We start from the raw sequence: 16,529 nt of genomic DNA on the forward strand, positions 1-16,529 counted from the left end.
GACCACCTTCTTTCGCATTTTTTTGTTTATTCCCTTGATATCCCTGAGCTTTTTGATGAATTTTGTTATTATTTTTTCTAGCTCTATAAGATAATTTTTTTATAGTTTAATTGGTATGGCACTGAATAAATAGATTAATTTGGGTAGAATTGTCATTTTTATTATATAGGCTCAGTTTACCCATGAGCAATTAATATTTTTCCGGTTGTTTAGATCTGACATTATTTGTGTGAAGTGTTTTATAATTGTGTTCATATATTTCCTGGGTTTATCTTGGCAGGTAGACTCCCAAGCGTTTTATATTGTCTACATTTATTTGAGATGGAATTTCTCTTTCTGTCTCTTGCACTGGAATGTAATGTGCTGTTTGTAATATATAGAGATGCTGATGATTCATATGGATTTATTTTGTATCTTGCAACTTTGTTAAAATTGTTAATAATTTCAAGTAGTTTTTTACTTGATTCTCTAGAATTTTCTAAGCATAGCATTATATCAGCTGCAGAGTGATAGTTTTGTTTCCCCGTTGCCTTTTCTAATTCCTTTAATTTCTTTTTCTTCTCTTTTTGCTATAGCTAACATTTCTAGTACAATACTAGAGGTGATGATGGGCATCCTTTCTTCATCCCTGATTGTACTGGGAAGGCTTTTAGCTTATCCCTATTACATATAATGCTTACTGATGGTTTTAGATAAACATTACTTTTTTTTTTTTAATTTTTTGCTTTTTGGAGGGCAGTTGGGGTTAAGTCACTTGCCCAAGGTCACATGGCTAGTTTTTGTGTTAAGTGTCTGAGGCCGGATTTGAGCTCAGGTCCTTCTGACTCCAGGGCTGGTGCTCTATTCACTGCACCACCTAGCCACCCCTAAACATTACTTATTTTAAGGTAAGCTCCATTTATTCCTATGCTCTCTAGTGTTTTTAGTAGCAGTGGGTATTGTATTTTGTCAGATACATCTATTGAAATAATTATATTATTTTTGTTATTTTTTTTGCTGATATGGTCAATTATGTTCATAGTTTCCCTAATATTGAACCAGCCTTGCATTCCTGGTATAAATCCTACCTGGTCATAGTGTGTTATCCTCGTATAATATATTGTATAATATATATGTATACACACACACACACATTTTTTATATATAGCTATAATCTCTTTGCTAGTATTTTATTTAGAATTTTTGCATCAACATTCCTTAGGGAAATTGGTCTATAATTTTCTTTCTCTGTTTTGGTTCTTCCTGATTTAGGTATCAACACCATATTTGTGTTGTAAAAGGAATTGGTAGGGTTCCTTCTTTACCTATTTTTTTTTCAAATAGTTTATATAGTATTGGGATTAATTGTTCTTTAAATGTTTGCCAAAATTCAGTTGTGAATTCAGATTGTCAAATTTATTGACCTATAATTGTTTTCCTATTTTCTAGGTTGTGTCCCCATTCCCACTTTCCTCCTCATATAGGGAAGAAATAAGAATACAAAAAAGAATACTACCCAGAAACATTTTTAATAGTGTTTTCTACTTTGCTTTACACATCAGTATGTTGCATATGGTACTATATAGATGATTTTTCATAATTTGCTGTTGTCTTGATATAAACCTTGTTATGCTGGGAATGTTTATGTTGTTATCCTCAAGTCAAAAGCTCCTAGAATTAGGGTTTCTCATAATCTCTTTTTTGACTTTTGTCCCTGACTTTGCCTTTAATTAGCCTTATCTTTATTTTTTTTATCCTTGATGCTGTTTGTTTCTTATAGTCATTTCTCAATATCCTCACCACTGGCCATCACTGAGCCTTCCTTTTAATAAAGGAAAATGTTAAGAGAGAAAACAAAAAAAGAGCCTGTCTGACAGCTCATGCAACCTTCTTCATCTGTTGTCTCTTAATTCTTTATGGAGAGGAGGGAAGTAAAGACAGATGTGGTCATCTGTCTTCCCGGATCAAGATTAGTCATTGCAGTTAATCAGATTTCATTTGCCATTCAGTGATACCAACCCTTGCCTAAAACCATGGCCATTTTTCAGCTTTCTTTCTTGCATCGTGCATTTGACAGTGTTGACTACTCCCTCTTCTTGGACTCTCCCTGGGCCTTCATGACATTTCTCTCTCCTCATTTCCTTCCTACCTGTACCCCTCGGCTCTGTCCTGGACCCTCTTCTCTTCTCCGCCCACCCTCGCCATCTCTGTGATTTATCAGCCCCACGGATTTAGTTGTTCTCTTCATGCAGATAGCTCACAGAATTTCACAGCTCTCCCCAGAAATCCAGTCCCATGTTAACAGCTGCCTTTTAGTCATCTCCTCATATAGATCCCAGAGGCTCACACTCAGTGTGTCCAAAACAAATCTCATCTCTCCCCCCAAACCTCCTTCTCTACCTTTCCTTTGAACTTTCCCCTTTCTGCCAAGGGCACCATTGTATCCTAGAAGGAGAGTTGGCAAGTTCTCCAAAAGTCATCCAGCACAACTTACTCATTTTACAGAGGAGGAAACTTAGCTCTAGCTGGAGAGGTTGTGTGATTTTTTTTTCCAAGGGACACACAGCTAATGATTACCCAAGGTAGAAAAGATTTGAAGCCAGATCTTCCTGACTCCAAGTTCTGGCCCCTATCCATTCCACCATGAAGCCTCCTCCCATTCTTCTCATCAACATTAGAGTATCTTCATCCCTCAGTCCCTCATGCTCCAGTCTTAGATTCAGCGTGTCTTACACTTATTTGTTTTAATTCACACAGCCACCAGCCTATTTCAGGCCCTCACCATCTCTCTTTTTTTTTTTAAAAAAAGCAATTGGGGTTAAGTAACTTGTTCAAGGTTACACGGCCAGTTATTTCTGGGTGTGGTGCTGAGTGTCTGAGCCCGGGATTCGATCTCCAGGTCGTCCCAACACTGGAACCGGTGCTCTTACTCGCTGAGCCACCTGGCCTCCCCTCTCACCATCTCTTGCTTGGACTACTGCAGTTGGTCTCACTGCTTCTATTTTCTCTCTTCTCCAATTCATATTCCACACAGCTGCCAAAATGATATTCCAAAGAATTAGATCTGACCATTTTACTTCCTTGCTCAAGAATATTAACACCTTGCTCAAGATTTAGCACCTTCCACAGTCTGGCTCCCTCCTATCTTTCTAGATTGATTTCACATTATTTCCCCATATTTGTGTTCCAGGAAAACTGACCCATTTGCTGTTTATTCCCTATATACAGCCTTCAGTGTCTGTCCCCATTCTATGATTTTGCTGCACATACTATCTCCTGTGCCTCAGAATGTTCTTCTCTTCTTCCCCCTCTCCTCCCTTGGAATTCTCTCCCTCCCTTTGAGCCTCAATCAAGTGCTACTTCTTCAAGGAAGCCTCTCCTGACTTCCCCCACTTTGTTAGTGTTGGCACTCTGGAAATAATCTTATATTTTACCTTTACCTGTTTGTAGTCTTGTTTCCTTTCAGTAAAATGTGAAAGCCCTAATGATGGGGGCTGTTTCTGATTTGGCTTGGTGTCCCTACCACCTAGCACAGTGCCTAGAACATGGTAGGCATATTAACAATGTTTGTTGTATTGAATTGCATGGAATTGAAATATTTTCTTGGTGGGAGATCAGCTCATTGACATTTGGCAAGGTATCTAGCCCTCTGTGCCTTAGTTTTTCTATCAGATCACAATTTACTGTTTAACCATCCAGGATTTTGTGTGCATGAATTAATAGAATATTTCAAAAGTTCACCTCATATATTATTTATAACATGCCCATTTAATGTTTGGCACTGGCCCATCACTATAAAGGTTTTAAACTACTTAAGTTCCAAGAATTATATCCTATTTGAAGTCTCCTTCCCCCTGCCCCACAGAACCTTTCTTTAAATTTTGTGTTCCCGAGCACATCTGTAAGATTTTCATTGACTTTATTAGGAACCCTCATTGTGTATTCAAGGACATGGTTTGACACTATATGATATATTCAGTAATGAGTGTTTACAGTGATTCAGATCTTGATATGAAAATGTCGGTGGAGTCCTCAAGGGCAGAAGGCTAAATATAACTACTTCCAACATTTTCCTCTCCACCCATCCGAACCCCAAGCTTGTAGAGCTGTCATTTTTCTCTTCCTTCTGTCTCCTTCATTTTTCATTCATAAGAACCAGTGTCTATGAAAGAGCCATCCTGAGCACGCATTCCTATTAGGAAAGAAACAAGAAATATTTTTGCAAATGACGTCTAGATGTATTTGAGTGTGTGGTGAGCTACTGGTAGAAACTTGATGATATTTTCGACGACTCAAGGTGGGTGGGGAATGAAAAAATCAACACAAAAAGGCTGTAATCGGTTATTAGGTAGAGCAATTAAGCAGTGAAGATTTGAAGTTAGAAGGCCTCCCATGTTTTAAGTAGCTTTAATATGACATTTGGGGGCTGGTTATTTTTGTGTTAAATCAGAAGCAAGATAGGCTCCGTTTATCATTTATAGCAGTTCCATATCAAAAAGTTCACCTCAGTTTTCCTTGCTTTATTATTGCTCAAGAGAGATATCATTGTATAAAAGAACACTAAAGAAGGTCTGGCCTCCTTTCATTTTAGGGCACAGACCTATGTCTAAATTCTGCAGCTATCTGCAAGTGTCATTTCATAGGACAGTGAGCCTTTCTGTGCGTACTTTTATTACTATCGTCAACAATGCACACACCTCTTTGAGCCTATGAATTTGTTTTTGGAGCTAAGGACTACACAGCTGTTCTCTAATGGCTTTCCTAAAGGGAATGACTACTGTTTTCATAAGTGTCATAAGGTTTGAAAAGTCCTTGAAAGGATCTGTCAGTGTCCTCTTGTCAACCAGACAGACATCTTCCCGAGCAAATGGATACCCTTTTTTTCTTTTAAAAATGTTTTTATTATTATCAGTGCCTTTTGTCATTTTCAGATACAGTTCTTTCTCTCCCTACCCAGCAAGCCATTGCTTGTAACAAAGATTAAACAAGCAAAAGAATAAAAACATATCAGCAAAACCAGTCAATACATCAGTTGAGTTTGACAGAATATACACTATTTCTTACCCATAGTTCCCCACCTCTGAAGTGAAAGGAGGGAGGTATATTTTCTCAACTCTTCTCCCAGGCCGCTGTCATTGTAATTTATTCAGCTTCATTTTGTTGTCCTTTCCCTTTACACTGATGTATTGTTTTCCTCAGTGTACTATACCCTGTATTACTTTATGTAAGGTTTCCCATGTTTCTCTGAATTCTTCATATTCATTGTTTATTATGGCACAGTAATGTTCTTTTTAAAATAAGGGTTTTTTTAATGAACAGAAATTAATTTTCTATCCCCCCTACCCCTGCTTTCCCACCATTGAAGAAGAAAAGAAAACCAAAACTCTGGTATCAAATATTCATAGTCAAACAAAACAAGTTCACACATTGGCCACATGCACAAGATTATTTCTCACTCTGTACCCTGGGTCCATCACCTCTGTCAGGAGGTAGTTAGCATCCTTTATCATTTGTCCTCTGAATTAATGGCTTATCATTGTGTTGGTCAGAGTTCTTGAGGCTTTCAAAGTCGTTTTCCAGTATTGTTATCATTTAAATTGTTCCCCTTATTCTGCTCACTTCATCCTGCCCAAGTTCATACAGTTTGGTTTCATTGAAACTGTCTGTTTAGTCATTTCTGTGGCATAATAGTATTCCATTCCATTTACCATCATCATCATTGTTAGCATCTGGATAATGCCTTAAGGTTTGCAAAGCTCTTTACTTTGAAAACCCATTTGATCCTCAGAACTGTGTGGCAGGTTCAATTTTACAATTTAGGATACTAAGCCACACATAGGGTCACACATCTAGCAGGTATCTCAGGCAAGCTTTGAACCCAAGTCCCAGGTGCCGTCATCCACTGTGCCACCTTGCTGTCATAAAGAGAGCATAATTTGTTCAACTGTTCTCCACTTGGTGGTTACTTGTTTAGTTTCTGGTTCTTTGCTACTCCAAAAAGAGCTGCTATAAGTATTTTTGTGCATGTGGATTCTTTTTTTTTTTCCTTTTTGAGATCTTTGGGGTATAGGCCTATTAGTGGTATCCCTGGGTTAGCAACTGTGTACGGTGTAGCAACTTTTGGGGCATAGTTCCAAATTACAGAGTGGCTGAACCAATTCACATCCGCATCAGCACTATTACAGTTATGTTCCACTGCATTCATGTACCAAAATTTGTTTCACCATTCCACAATTACCTACTTTGTTTCCAGTTATTTTAATACCACAAAATGTGCTCCTGTGAGACTATTCTCTGTTTTTTTCCTGCTTGACGTAAGTATGTGGCTAACAGTGGTATCTCTAGGAAAAGGGACATTTTAGTCACCTTTGAAAGAATGATTCCAGATCTCTTTCCTCATTGCTGGGCCAGTGCACAAGTCCACCAGTGGCGTATTAGTGTACCCATGTCCTGGTAATTGCTCCAGCAATGTCAATTTCCATCTTTTCCTATCTTCCTCAGTTTGCTGGGTGTGAGGTGGACCCTCACACGTATTTTATTTGCCCGAATATTCTGTCACTTGGCTGTTTATCCAGTAGTGTGCAGTTCTTTTGCAAACTATTTATTGGTCATCTTTGATCCCTTAGCTGTTGGGGAATAACTCTTAGTCTTATACAGTTATTCTTACTTTTTAAAAATAAGCTGAGAAAGAAGAGCTCTCCTTGTGAATTTTTTAAAGTCTCATAAATGTCTGCCTGGTGAAATCTGTGTGTGCCTTTCTTTTCTTTTTTTTTTTTCCTTTTGGAGGGCAGTTGGGGTTAAGTAACTTGCCCAAGGTTACATAGCTAGTTTGTTTGTTTTTGTATGTGCACTTTTCAAATTATTCCAGATTACAACTTTTTTCAGTGTTTTTTTTCATAGTGGCTAAGTCTTTGATTATTGGTTGTCAGTGGCGCTTCCCTATACAAGTTTAATTTATGCTGTTTTGATATTTAGTCAGCTTGTGAAACAATTTGTCAGAGGATGAATGCATAAGAAAAAATGAGAGAATTATAATTAGGAGTGTTTTTCTAAATTTGGGTCTTTGAAAAAATCTGTCATAATGAAGTATATTTTAATTCATTTGTTTTTCTTTGTCCTCTCAGGTGGATCTCCTTATTTAGCAACCAAAATAAATGAAGCGAAAGACTTGCTAGAATCCAGCACCAAACAGTGATGCTCAAGGACTACTGTAATGGAAAGTGGAACTTTGGAAAAATGTAATAAAGTTCTGCAAAATGGAGCTATGCCAGTTGCTTTCTAATTTCTGCATATATATGACTTGACCACAGAACAGACTCATTATTCTGTTCTTGATCAATTTGAAAATAAAATATGAATATACTTATTTTTAATAACTTTCATTTTTTTTTAATCACCTTGAAATAAAAAGCCATAATATTTCTTTCATTGTCCACACATGTATAGTGATACCTAGATGTTTCTGATATAAATTGTATGGCTGCAAATTAATGAGACTGATGGTCATTTGCCATGTGGAAGTTTTGCGTTCTTCTGCAGGCAGACCTTGTGTACACTTAATTAACATGGATTTCATGGGCTGTGTAGACAGGGCTGAATGTGCTGAAAAGCATTTCTGGTGGTTTTCCTCTTCCCATTTGTTGCCCACCCCAGGGCTGGAAGTGGTTTTTTCCATTTTTTTTTCTCATGCCAATTTATAATTCTCATGCACTTATTAAATTCTTATTTTTATTGCAGCATCTATATTATCTTCTACAAAAGGAAGATTCTACCAAAATCAGGCAAAATAATGGTGTGGGATGAGAACAGAGTTAAATTTGTGTTAATTGACTAAGCCATCTTGCCAATATAGAATTCAGTCTAGAACTTAATAGAATTCAGTTCAATTCAGTTTTCCATAATTATATGTCCGGTACTGTACGTAAGACCTGGGGGAGATACAGAGAGTACATGGACCGTAGGACAAGAAGGCGCAGCGGACAGAGTGCTGGGCCTGGAGTCAGAAAGACTCATCTTCCTGAATTCAGATCTATCTTCAGACATTACCTGGGTAAGTCACTTAACCTGTTTGCCTCAGTTTTTTCATCTATAAAGTGAACTGGAGAAGAAAATAGCAAACTACTCCAGTACCTTTGCCAAGAAAAGCCCAAATGGGGTCACAAAGAAGAGTTGGATGTGACTGAAAACAACCAAACCACATGGGCCACAGTTCCTCTGATCATTGGGCTTTCTGTGCTCCTTTCTTGGCACTGTAATAGGGATATACAACACAAAAATCACAATTCAGAATAATGCATAAGTGCATTAGAGGTCTGAGTGAGGAAAAATCATCAGATATTGGCAGGATCAGGTGTAGGATTTTAGCACTGAAAGAGGAGGAGGTGGGATGTTGTAGGTATGGAGAACATCATTATAGGTTGGTTTTTTTTTTTGCCTTTTTGGAGGGGTGAAGGCAGGGAAGTTGGGGTTAAGTGACTTGCCCAAGATCACAGAGCTAGTATAGGTTAAATGTCTAAGGCCAGGGGTGGCTAGGTGGCATAGTGAATAGAGCACCAGCCCTGGAGTCAGGAGGTCCTGAGTTCAAATCCGGCCTCAAACACTTACCACAAAAAACTAGCCATGTGACCTTGGGCAGGTTACTTAACCCCAATTGCCCTACCTTCCCCCACTCCAAAAAAAAAAAATGTCTGAGGCTGGATTTGAACTCAGGTCCTCCTGACTCTAGGACTGGTGCTCTATTCACTGTGCTACCTAGCAGCCCCATTATAGTCTTACAAGAGATCCAATCCATGGATCTTGGAGCATCCCAGATAGAGGTAGATAAGTGGGGTTACCTTCTCCCAACCCAGGCCACCCAGAGCCCACTCTGTTTTTCTGCCAATGTCCCCTCTCTTTTTATCCCTAACTGACCACTGACCCCCATCTCCACTTACTGAAGGGAATCCAGAATACCTGCCCTAGTCCAACCTTGTGGTGTACTTTCCCAGTGGTGATGGACGTGTCCACTTCAGGCTCCCCATATGGCAGGACACCCAATCCAGTGTACCCCAAGCATTCTTTGGCCTTGCCATCTGTCCCTCAGCTGATCTCTGCGTTGTTCCCCAGTTACAATGGTAAGCTCCTCGAGAACAGAACTGCCCTCTTAATTTCTATACTCTACCCTTATGCGCTACACATATAATAATGAATGCTTTTTCATGCATTTATTCATGAGCACAGGGACAAGTAGGAAAGCAGTGGTCAGGTCTCTATACCCATTAGGCATGCCCATCTAACACTTGGTTCCAGTCCTGGACTGGATTCTCGACAATAGAGAGGGTGAAGAAATCCAGCCATCACTGCAGCCCGCCTTTACTACCCATCCAGAACTTTAGTTGGTTATGGGGAAGAGTGAGAAAGTCAACAATCTAAGTTCTGCATTACCATTTAGACCCTAGACACCAGGCTTCCAACCATGTGTACCCAATTCCTGCCACACAAGAAGGTGAGAAAATTAACATTGCCTGTCTAACTTTTACCACCAAGTGGGGCCTTAGGGTTAGTATTGTCGCTGATTTGTGGAGGTGAAAAAAAAATCAACCATCCTAAATCTAGCAGACTCCCTCCTCTCCAAACAGCTGAGATTCAGTATTACAGGCTACCTATATGAATACTCCTTTCCATTGCTACCACTTTGTCGTCCTAAATCAGCCTTATCCCTCAGGCCTTCTTAGCCAATGCCTTCCATTGCACTCTTTGGAACTCTGTTGGATTATTATCAAGCTTTTATTTACTTTAGACTGCTTCCTCTCAAGTTCCTTCCATCCTCTTGCATTCATGGGAAGATGGCATTTTCAAGAGATGCCATCCATGGTCATTGGGTGCACCTTCTTTGCCCTCCAACACTCTAGATCAGGAAAAGGAGGAGTAAGCTATATCATAGGGTCATAGATTCAGAGTTGCAAGAGGCCTTAGAGACCATCAAGTCAACCTCCCCTCGATTTACAAATGAAGAAACTGACACAACTTCCCCGGGGTCATGAAGCTAGTAATTGGCTAAGATGGAATTCAAGTTCAGTCAATCAGTAAAAAAATATTAAGCACCTACTGTGTGCCAAACCCTGTGCTAAGCATTGGTGTGCAAAAAGAGGCCAAAGACAGCTCCTGCCCTTAGGGAGGCAGCAAACAAATACATATAAACATGCTGTGTAGGAGATGAATAGGTAATCATTAAAAAAGTTTAGAGCCACTGGAATTGAGGGTTGGGAAAAGCTCCCCGTAGAAGGATGAGCTTTTAGTTGGGACTTCAAGGAAGCCAGTAGCCAGTCAGGTAATTTTCACTCTGTCAATACTCTATGAATTACACACGCTGCCTTATGGCCATCATTCATCCCTCTGTCCTTTGGAGTCTGCCCCAAAATAGCTTCTTCACCATTCTCCTTTCTTACGGAGTTTAGCCACCTACCTGGCTCACAGTCTACCTATGCACCCTAACCCCTGCCTTTGCTCTTGGGAACATCAATGAATGTGTTGATATTCCCTAAAAATACCCTGGTCTCACTAGTCTTTAGCTTCATTACCACTCACAATCAGCACCTTAGACCCATCTTCGCCATACACAAGGGTTACCTTGATTTCACCATCACCCAGAACTGTTCAGCCTCCTTGACCTAGAACTCTGAAATTCGTCTCTGACGATAACTTAGATCTTTCCATTTTTCCAGTCATTCCTATTAAACCTTTTGGGGAGGGAGGTGGCAGAATTTGGAGAAAGAAAGGGAAGGATCAAGCAGCTTTACTGGGAATTTAAAAATTATAGTTTGCCCGCAGGTATCTAGAAACTGTTTCAAGGCAACTTCCTCTTCTGGTCTTTTGACCCCCTTCTCTACCACTTAAGTCAGATGGGTGGTTCAGTGGAAAGTCCTGGATATTTTTAAGGGGCAAGTCAATGAAGTTGTTGGAAGAATCAGAAGAGAAACATGTATAAAGTACTTTGAAAATCTTATAGCTCTATATAAAGGGAGTTAGGTGGCATACTGGTCCTGGCCTCAGGAATACCTGAGTTCAAAGCTAACCTCCCTTTATTCTCAATTTCTTCTATAAAATGAGACATTTGGTCTAGATGGCCGCCAAAGACCCTGTGCTATGATGGCCCTTTGTCATCACTGCAGCCTGTTACTGGATATCTCCCTGCTCCTTACATCAGTCCATCACCCCTGCTCTGACTTCCCTTTCTTCCTTTTGATATCTAGACCCTAGAGCTCACCAGTCCAACTTCACGCTGTCCTCCACCATTAAATCTCTTGCCCCCCCTATCCTGTCACCACTCACGCTTTGCCAAACACCATCAGCAACCCTCTCCATTCCTTCTTGTGTGTGGCTGAACACCGTTAGAGCAAATAACACAGCTATGCCAACTGGATGTACTTCAGTTTTTCCTAATTTCAACTGCAGCCTCACTGCTATAAGGGAATCTTTTCTTTATCCCCTTATTGAGTCTCTATTGCACTCCACACTCTGGCTATTCCAAACTTCTCATCACCTCAAGCCATTTATGCTGTTTGTCCCTTCTTTCTCCTCCCTCCTCTCTCTCATCAATGGGTCCCATTTCTTCTTTCTAGAAGAACTACACACTCTTTGCAACCCTTTAAAGCAGCAGAATGTGGAAAACAGATAAACTGACTCAAGATTCGCATATTAGACTCTATAAGGAAAGTCTGAGAGACTTAGAGAAGCAAAAAATTTCATGTGTGAAGGGGCAGTATTTAATTATATAGCCTCTGAGTACCACGCATGAGTGACTTGTGATTCTTGATGACAGGCTCTTATTTCCTCCATGTGGATATTTCTTCCACTGATACAGTCCTCAACTTGTCCATGCTTTCATATAATTCCTATCTGTGTTTTCCATTAGTCTAGCATATGGGATCTACCCAAGCCACCAGATGCCATCTTTTTTGCTTTGTATATCTTTGGGGTACAAGCGTACTGCCATGTTGTTCATGTTAGTTGTGTTTTTGTCTTGCTGGATAACTGGATCACTTCCTTTTACACCCCTACGTGTGTCACTTCTGTCATTGGTAACAAGCCTACTTATGCACGTGATATAGGGTTTTTCCCCTTCCAATTAACTTTTGTGTTAGTTGTAATCTTAATTCTTCTGAGATCATAGTGTCCTATGATTCAGAGACGTAAAATGGAGGTTATTGGTTTTAAAGAGATGTTTGCAAAAGAACAGTAAGCAATTTTGGATTTGAAAGTATTGTATAGTCTAATCTACTGTTACTCAATTCCTTTGCCAGATCATTCTTTACCTTTCCAGGACACAATAATAATAATAATAAAAACAATAGCTAATATTTATATAAGTGCTTTAATATTTGCAAAGTTCTTTGCAAATATTATCTCATTTGACTGTCACAACAACCCTCAGTTGTCAACAAACATTTATAAAGCACCTTCTTTATTGTCCTCCACTTTCCTACTAGTAACTCAGATACAAGAAAAAAAAATCCCTGCCCTCACGGGACTTACAATCTAGGGAACGCGGACAACTCCAAGAAGTGCGGTGGGGGAGTACTTGGTGGGAGGGGACCATGGTGAAGTCAAAAAAAGCACAAAGTGAATGAAGCTGGAGAACTAGGTGCTGTTACTACTGCCATTTACAGATGAGGAAACTGAGTCAGGTTAAGGGACTTGTCTGGGGTTACACTACCAGTAAGTGTCTTTGAACTCAAGTCTTCCTTACTCCAAGTGCATTGCACCACCAAATACACTAATGGACTAATTTGACAGATTTTAATTTGACATAGTTCTATGTTATAGTCTGGGAAGGATGCAGTTTTTTCATCCCTTACAAAAACAAAAACAAAATTACCAGTGTGGAAATATGGAGTTGGAAACAGAAGAGTCCTTCAAAAAATCATCTAAATCCAACTCCCTCATTTTTTAGCAAAGTAAAGTAATTTGCCCATTGTCCCAAAGGTAGGAAGTTGCAAAGGCAGGATTAGAACCCAGGCCCCTCTGATTTCAAATCCAATATTCTGTCCACTCTATCACACTGCCTCCCCTGATTAGACCAATAGCTTCTACACGGCAGAGGTTTTCCCTAGGGCAGTTTGCTGTGTTCTGGGGCCTCCATGTAGTTAGCACAACACCATCTATAAATAAGAGCATGTGAAAAACCTTGCCATCTTTTTGTTTAGAGGAAGATAGGGAAGGGGAAAGGAACAAGCCTACTATGTGCCAGACGTTATTCTAAGAACTTTACAAATATCTCGTTCAATCTTCACAACAACCATGGGAGATAGGTGTTATGATTCCCATTTTAGATTTAAGAAAACTGAGGCAAACAGTAGTGATTTGCCCAGGGTCACGCAGATAGTAAGTGTCTAATGCTGGATTTGAACTTGGGTCTTCCCCTCTCCTGTGCCACCTAGCTACCTCTAATTTCTTTTTCTTTTTTTTTTTTTGGCTTTTTGGGGGAAGGCAGGGCAATTGGGGTTAAGTGACTTGCCCAAGGTCACAGGGCTAGTTTTGTGTTAAGTGTCTGAGGCCAGATTTGAACTAAGAACCTCCTGGTTCCAGGATCAGTGCTCTATTCACTGCGCCACCTAGCCGCCCCTAGCTGCCTCTAATTTCAACTGGAATCTTGCTGCTATATAGGAATAAGTCATAGTGCATGACACCAGCAAGCACCTTAAATATTTATGCACCTTTACTTGTCAATCTATTCTTAGCAGATTGTTGAATAAAGTTTTTCAATAGATATAGCTGTCAGTCTCTTATAGTTTTAACATATATGTGATGAAAAAACCTCTCCTGGGTATAGCCTTCCAGGCAGCATTTTGTTCTAAGAAATTATATATGTATGTATGTATGTGCGTGTGTACATATGTATGTTTGTAGGTGTGTACATATGTGTGTCTGCACAGACATATAATACACATATATTTTTTAAATCAGAAAAACAATAGATACAACAGGATCTAATATTCTCAACACCTTTTAGTCAGTTTGATCTGCTGTAGAAAATTGTCTTGCAAGAGGATGCCTATTTGCTTCTAATATTTTTTGCCAAGGATACCCTCAGTGCCTGAATAGACTATTGTTATAAAAATTTTATAGAACTGAGAAAGAATATCTATGGGCCAGAATACTAATGTCTTGGGGGCCAGGGAAGGTGGGAAGAGAGGGAGGCGGGGGCTACATACAATCTTTTCCATTCTTTTGGCATCACCAACTGCCAAATTTACACATTTCCAACTGGATGTCCTATGGGTGTTGTTCCAGTTGTGACTAACTCTTTGTGACCCCATTTGGGGTTTTTTTTTTTTTAAAGCAATCGGGGTTAAGTAACTTGCTCAAGGTTACACGGCCAGTTATTATTTCTGGGTGTGGTGCTGAGTATCTGAGCCCGGATTTGATCCAGGTCATCCCGACACTGGAGCCGGTGCTCTTACTCGCTGAGCCACCTGGCCGCCCCCATTTGGGGTTTTCTTGACAAAGATACTGGAGCAGTTTGCCATTTCCTTCTCCAGATCACTTCATAGCCAAGGAAACTGAGGCAAACAGGGTGAAGTGACCTACCCAGGGTCACACAGCTAGGAAGTGTCTGAAGCCAGATTTGAACTCAGGAAGATGAGTCTTCCTGACTCCAGCCCTGACTGCCCCCTTAGTAAGTCTCAAACTCAGCACATCAAAATAGAACTCCATCTTTCCCCCCAAACCTGCACCTCTTGTATAAACTTGCTGGTTTGTGTCAAGGATACATTACTTTCCTCCTAGTAACTGGAGTTCACAATCTCAGAGCCGTTCTCAACTCTTCACTCTCCCTCTCTCATCCTCTGTACTCAAAAAGTTGCTTTATCATTTCTATTTCTGTAGCATCTCTCAGGTCTATTGCTTTCACACAGACACCGCTCCAATTCAGACCCTTATCACATCTCGCCTAGACTATTGAAATGTCCTCCTAAGTGACTGCCAAGCCTCAGATCGCTCCCCTCTCCAATCTAAACTCCACAGAGGTGCCAAAGTGATTTTCCTAAATTACAGGTCTGACAATGATATTCTCCTGCTCAATAAAATCCTGTAGTTCCCTAATACCTCTAGAAGGCATTTTATAACACCTCTAGGTGCCAGCATCAAAGAGAAACTCTTCCTTGTGGAATTTAAAGTCCTTCATGACCTGGCCTCCACCTACCCTTCCAGTCCTATTATACATTCCTCCCCTTCACACACTCTTCAGTCCAGCCCAACTGGTCTTACTGTTGGTCATTCTACCTCCCAGCTCTTATATGTTTGCACAGGCTCTCTGTCCCCATGCCTGGGATGCACTTTTTATCTCTATCTTTTAGAATTGCTAACTACTTTCAAAGCTTAACTCAAGCACTATCTACTGCCCACTACCTCCTGCTGGTGCCAATCTCTCCCCCAAATTACCTTTGATTAGCAATGTGGACTTCCCTGAAGAGCCCTGCAGAATCAATCAATCACAAGGATTTGTTAGGAGTCTACTATGTGCCAGCCAGTCTACCATGTGTATCTAAGGATACAAAAAGAGTCAAAAGAGAGTCCCTTCCCTCAAGGAGCTTACAATCTTATGACGGAGACAACATGCAAACATATACAAAATGTTGTACATATAGGAAAAATGGTTGTTGTCCGTTCTCAAAGAAGACCAAAATGACATTACTATGTTGGAGACAAGGTAGATTGTATCTGACTGTAGCTGATTGGACCCATAGAGGCCTGGAATGCTCTACCATAGGTCAGGCACAAATAGTCCACATGAAAATTCAGAGTGGAGATGTTCTGAATTTGTATATCTCACATTTCCTTTGAGCTACTGCAATTCTGCTACATTCATTGAGCATAGCGTCTTCTTTGATGAACCGGAAAAATAGGAAATAATTAAAAGAGGACTAGAATTAAGAGGAGTTGGGAAAGGCTTCCTTTACAAGATGGAAATTTAGACATGTGCACACACATGCATGTGTAGAGAGAAGTTTAGAGGTATATGTATATACAGAAAAAAACAAAGAGAACAAATACATATTTAGTAAAATACAAAGTAATTTGAGAGGAAGGGCTTTAGCATTTTGGCGATTAGGAACTGCTTCATGTAGAAGATGGTGCTTCTATGGTATCTTGAAGCAAGAGAGGGTGTCTATAGGGCGGAAGTGAGGAAGATGTGTTAGCTCCTTGAGGGGAGGTACAATTTCATGCTTGAATTCCCAATGCCTAGCATGGTGCTATGCACAAAGTAAGTTACTAAGAAATGCTTGCTGAGTCAAGCTTGATGATGAATCAATTTTGAAATATTCAATTTAATATCTTGATATTCCAATCTAAGTATTTTAAAAATTGTGTCATTTGGGGCAGCTAGGTGGCGAAGTGAATAGAGCACCAGCCCTGGAGTCAGGAGGAGGACCTGAGTTTAAATTCGGCCTCAGATACTTGACACACTAACGTTGAGACCTTGGGCAAGCCACTTAACCCCAATTGACCTCCAAAAAGCAATCTATATCTATATCGATATCTATAAATAAAAAATGGTGTCATTTTTCAGC

At 40.0% G+C, this 16,529-nt stretch overlaps 1 protein-coding gene across 1 annotated transcript in view; it reads left to right on the forward strand.

The window, feature by feature from the left end:
* DNAJC15 (DnaJ heat shock protein family (Hsp40) member C15) overlaps positions 1-7,240 on the forward strand; it is a 68,289-nt gene extending 61,049 nt beyond the window's left edge. The window contains exon 6 of the mRNA XM_069068687.1: positions 7,104-7,240. Within this exon, the coding sequence (XP_068924788.1) occupies positions 7,104-7,174 (71 nt within the window). The 3' untranslated portion in view covers positions 7,175-7,240. The remainder of the gene's footprint in view (positions 1-7,103) is intronic.
* Positions 7,241-16,529: the final 9,289 nt, after the last annotated feature.

Source organism: Petaurus breviceps, unplaced genomic scaffold, assembly GCF_028583685.1.
Source record: "Petaurus breviceps papuanus isolate PSGF00001 unplaced genomic scaffold, PetGlider_PUasm1.0 90769, whole genome shotgun sequence".
NCBI lineage: Eukaryota > Metazoa > Chordata > Mammalia > Diprotodontia > Petauridae > Petaurus > Petaurus breviceps.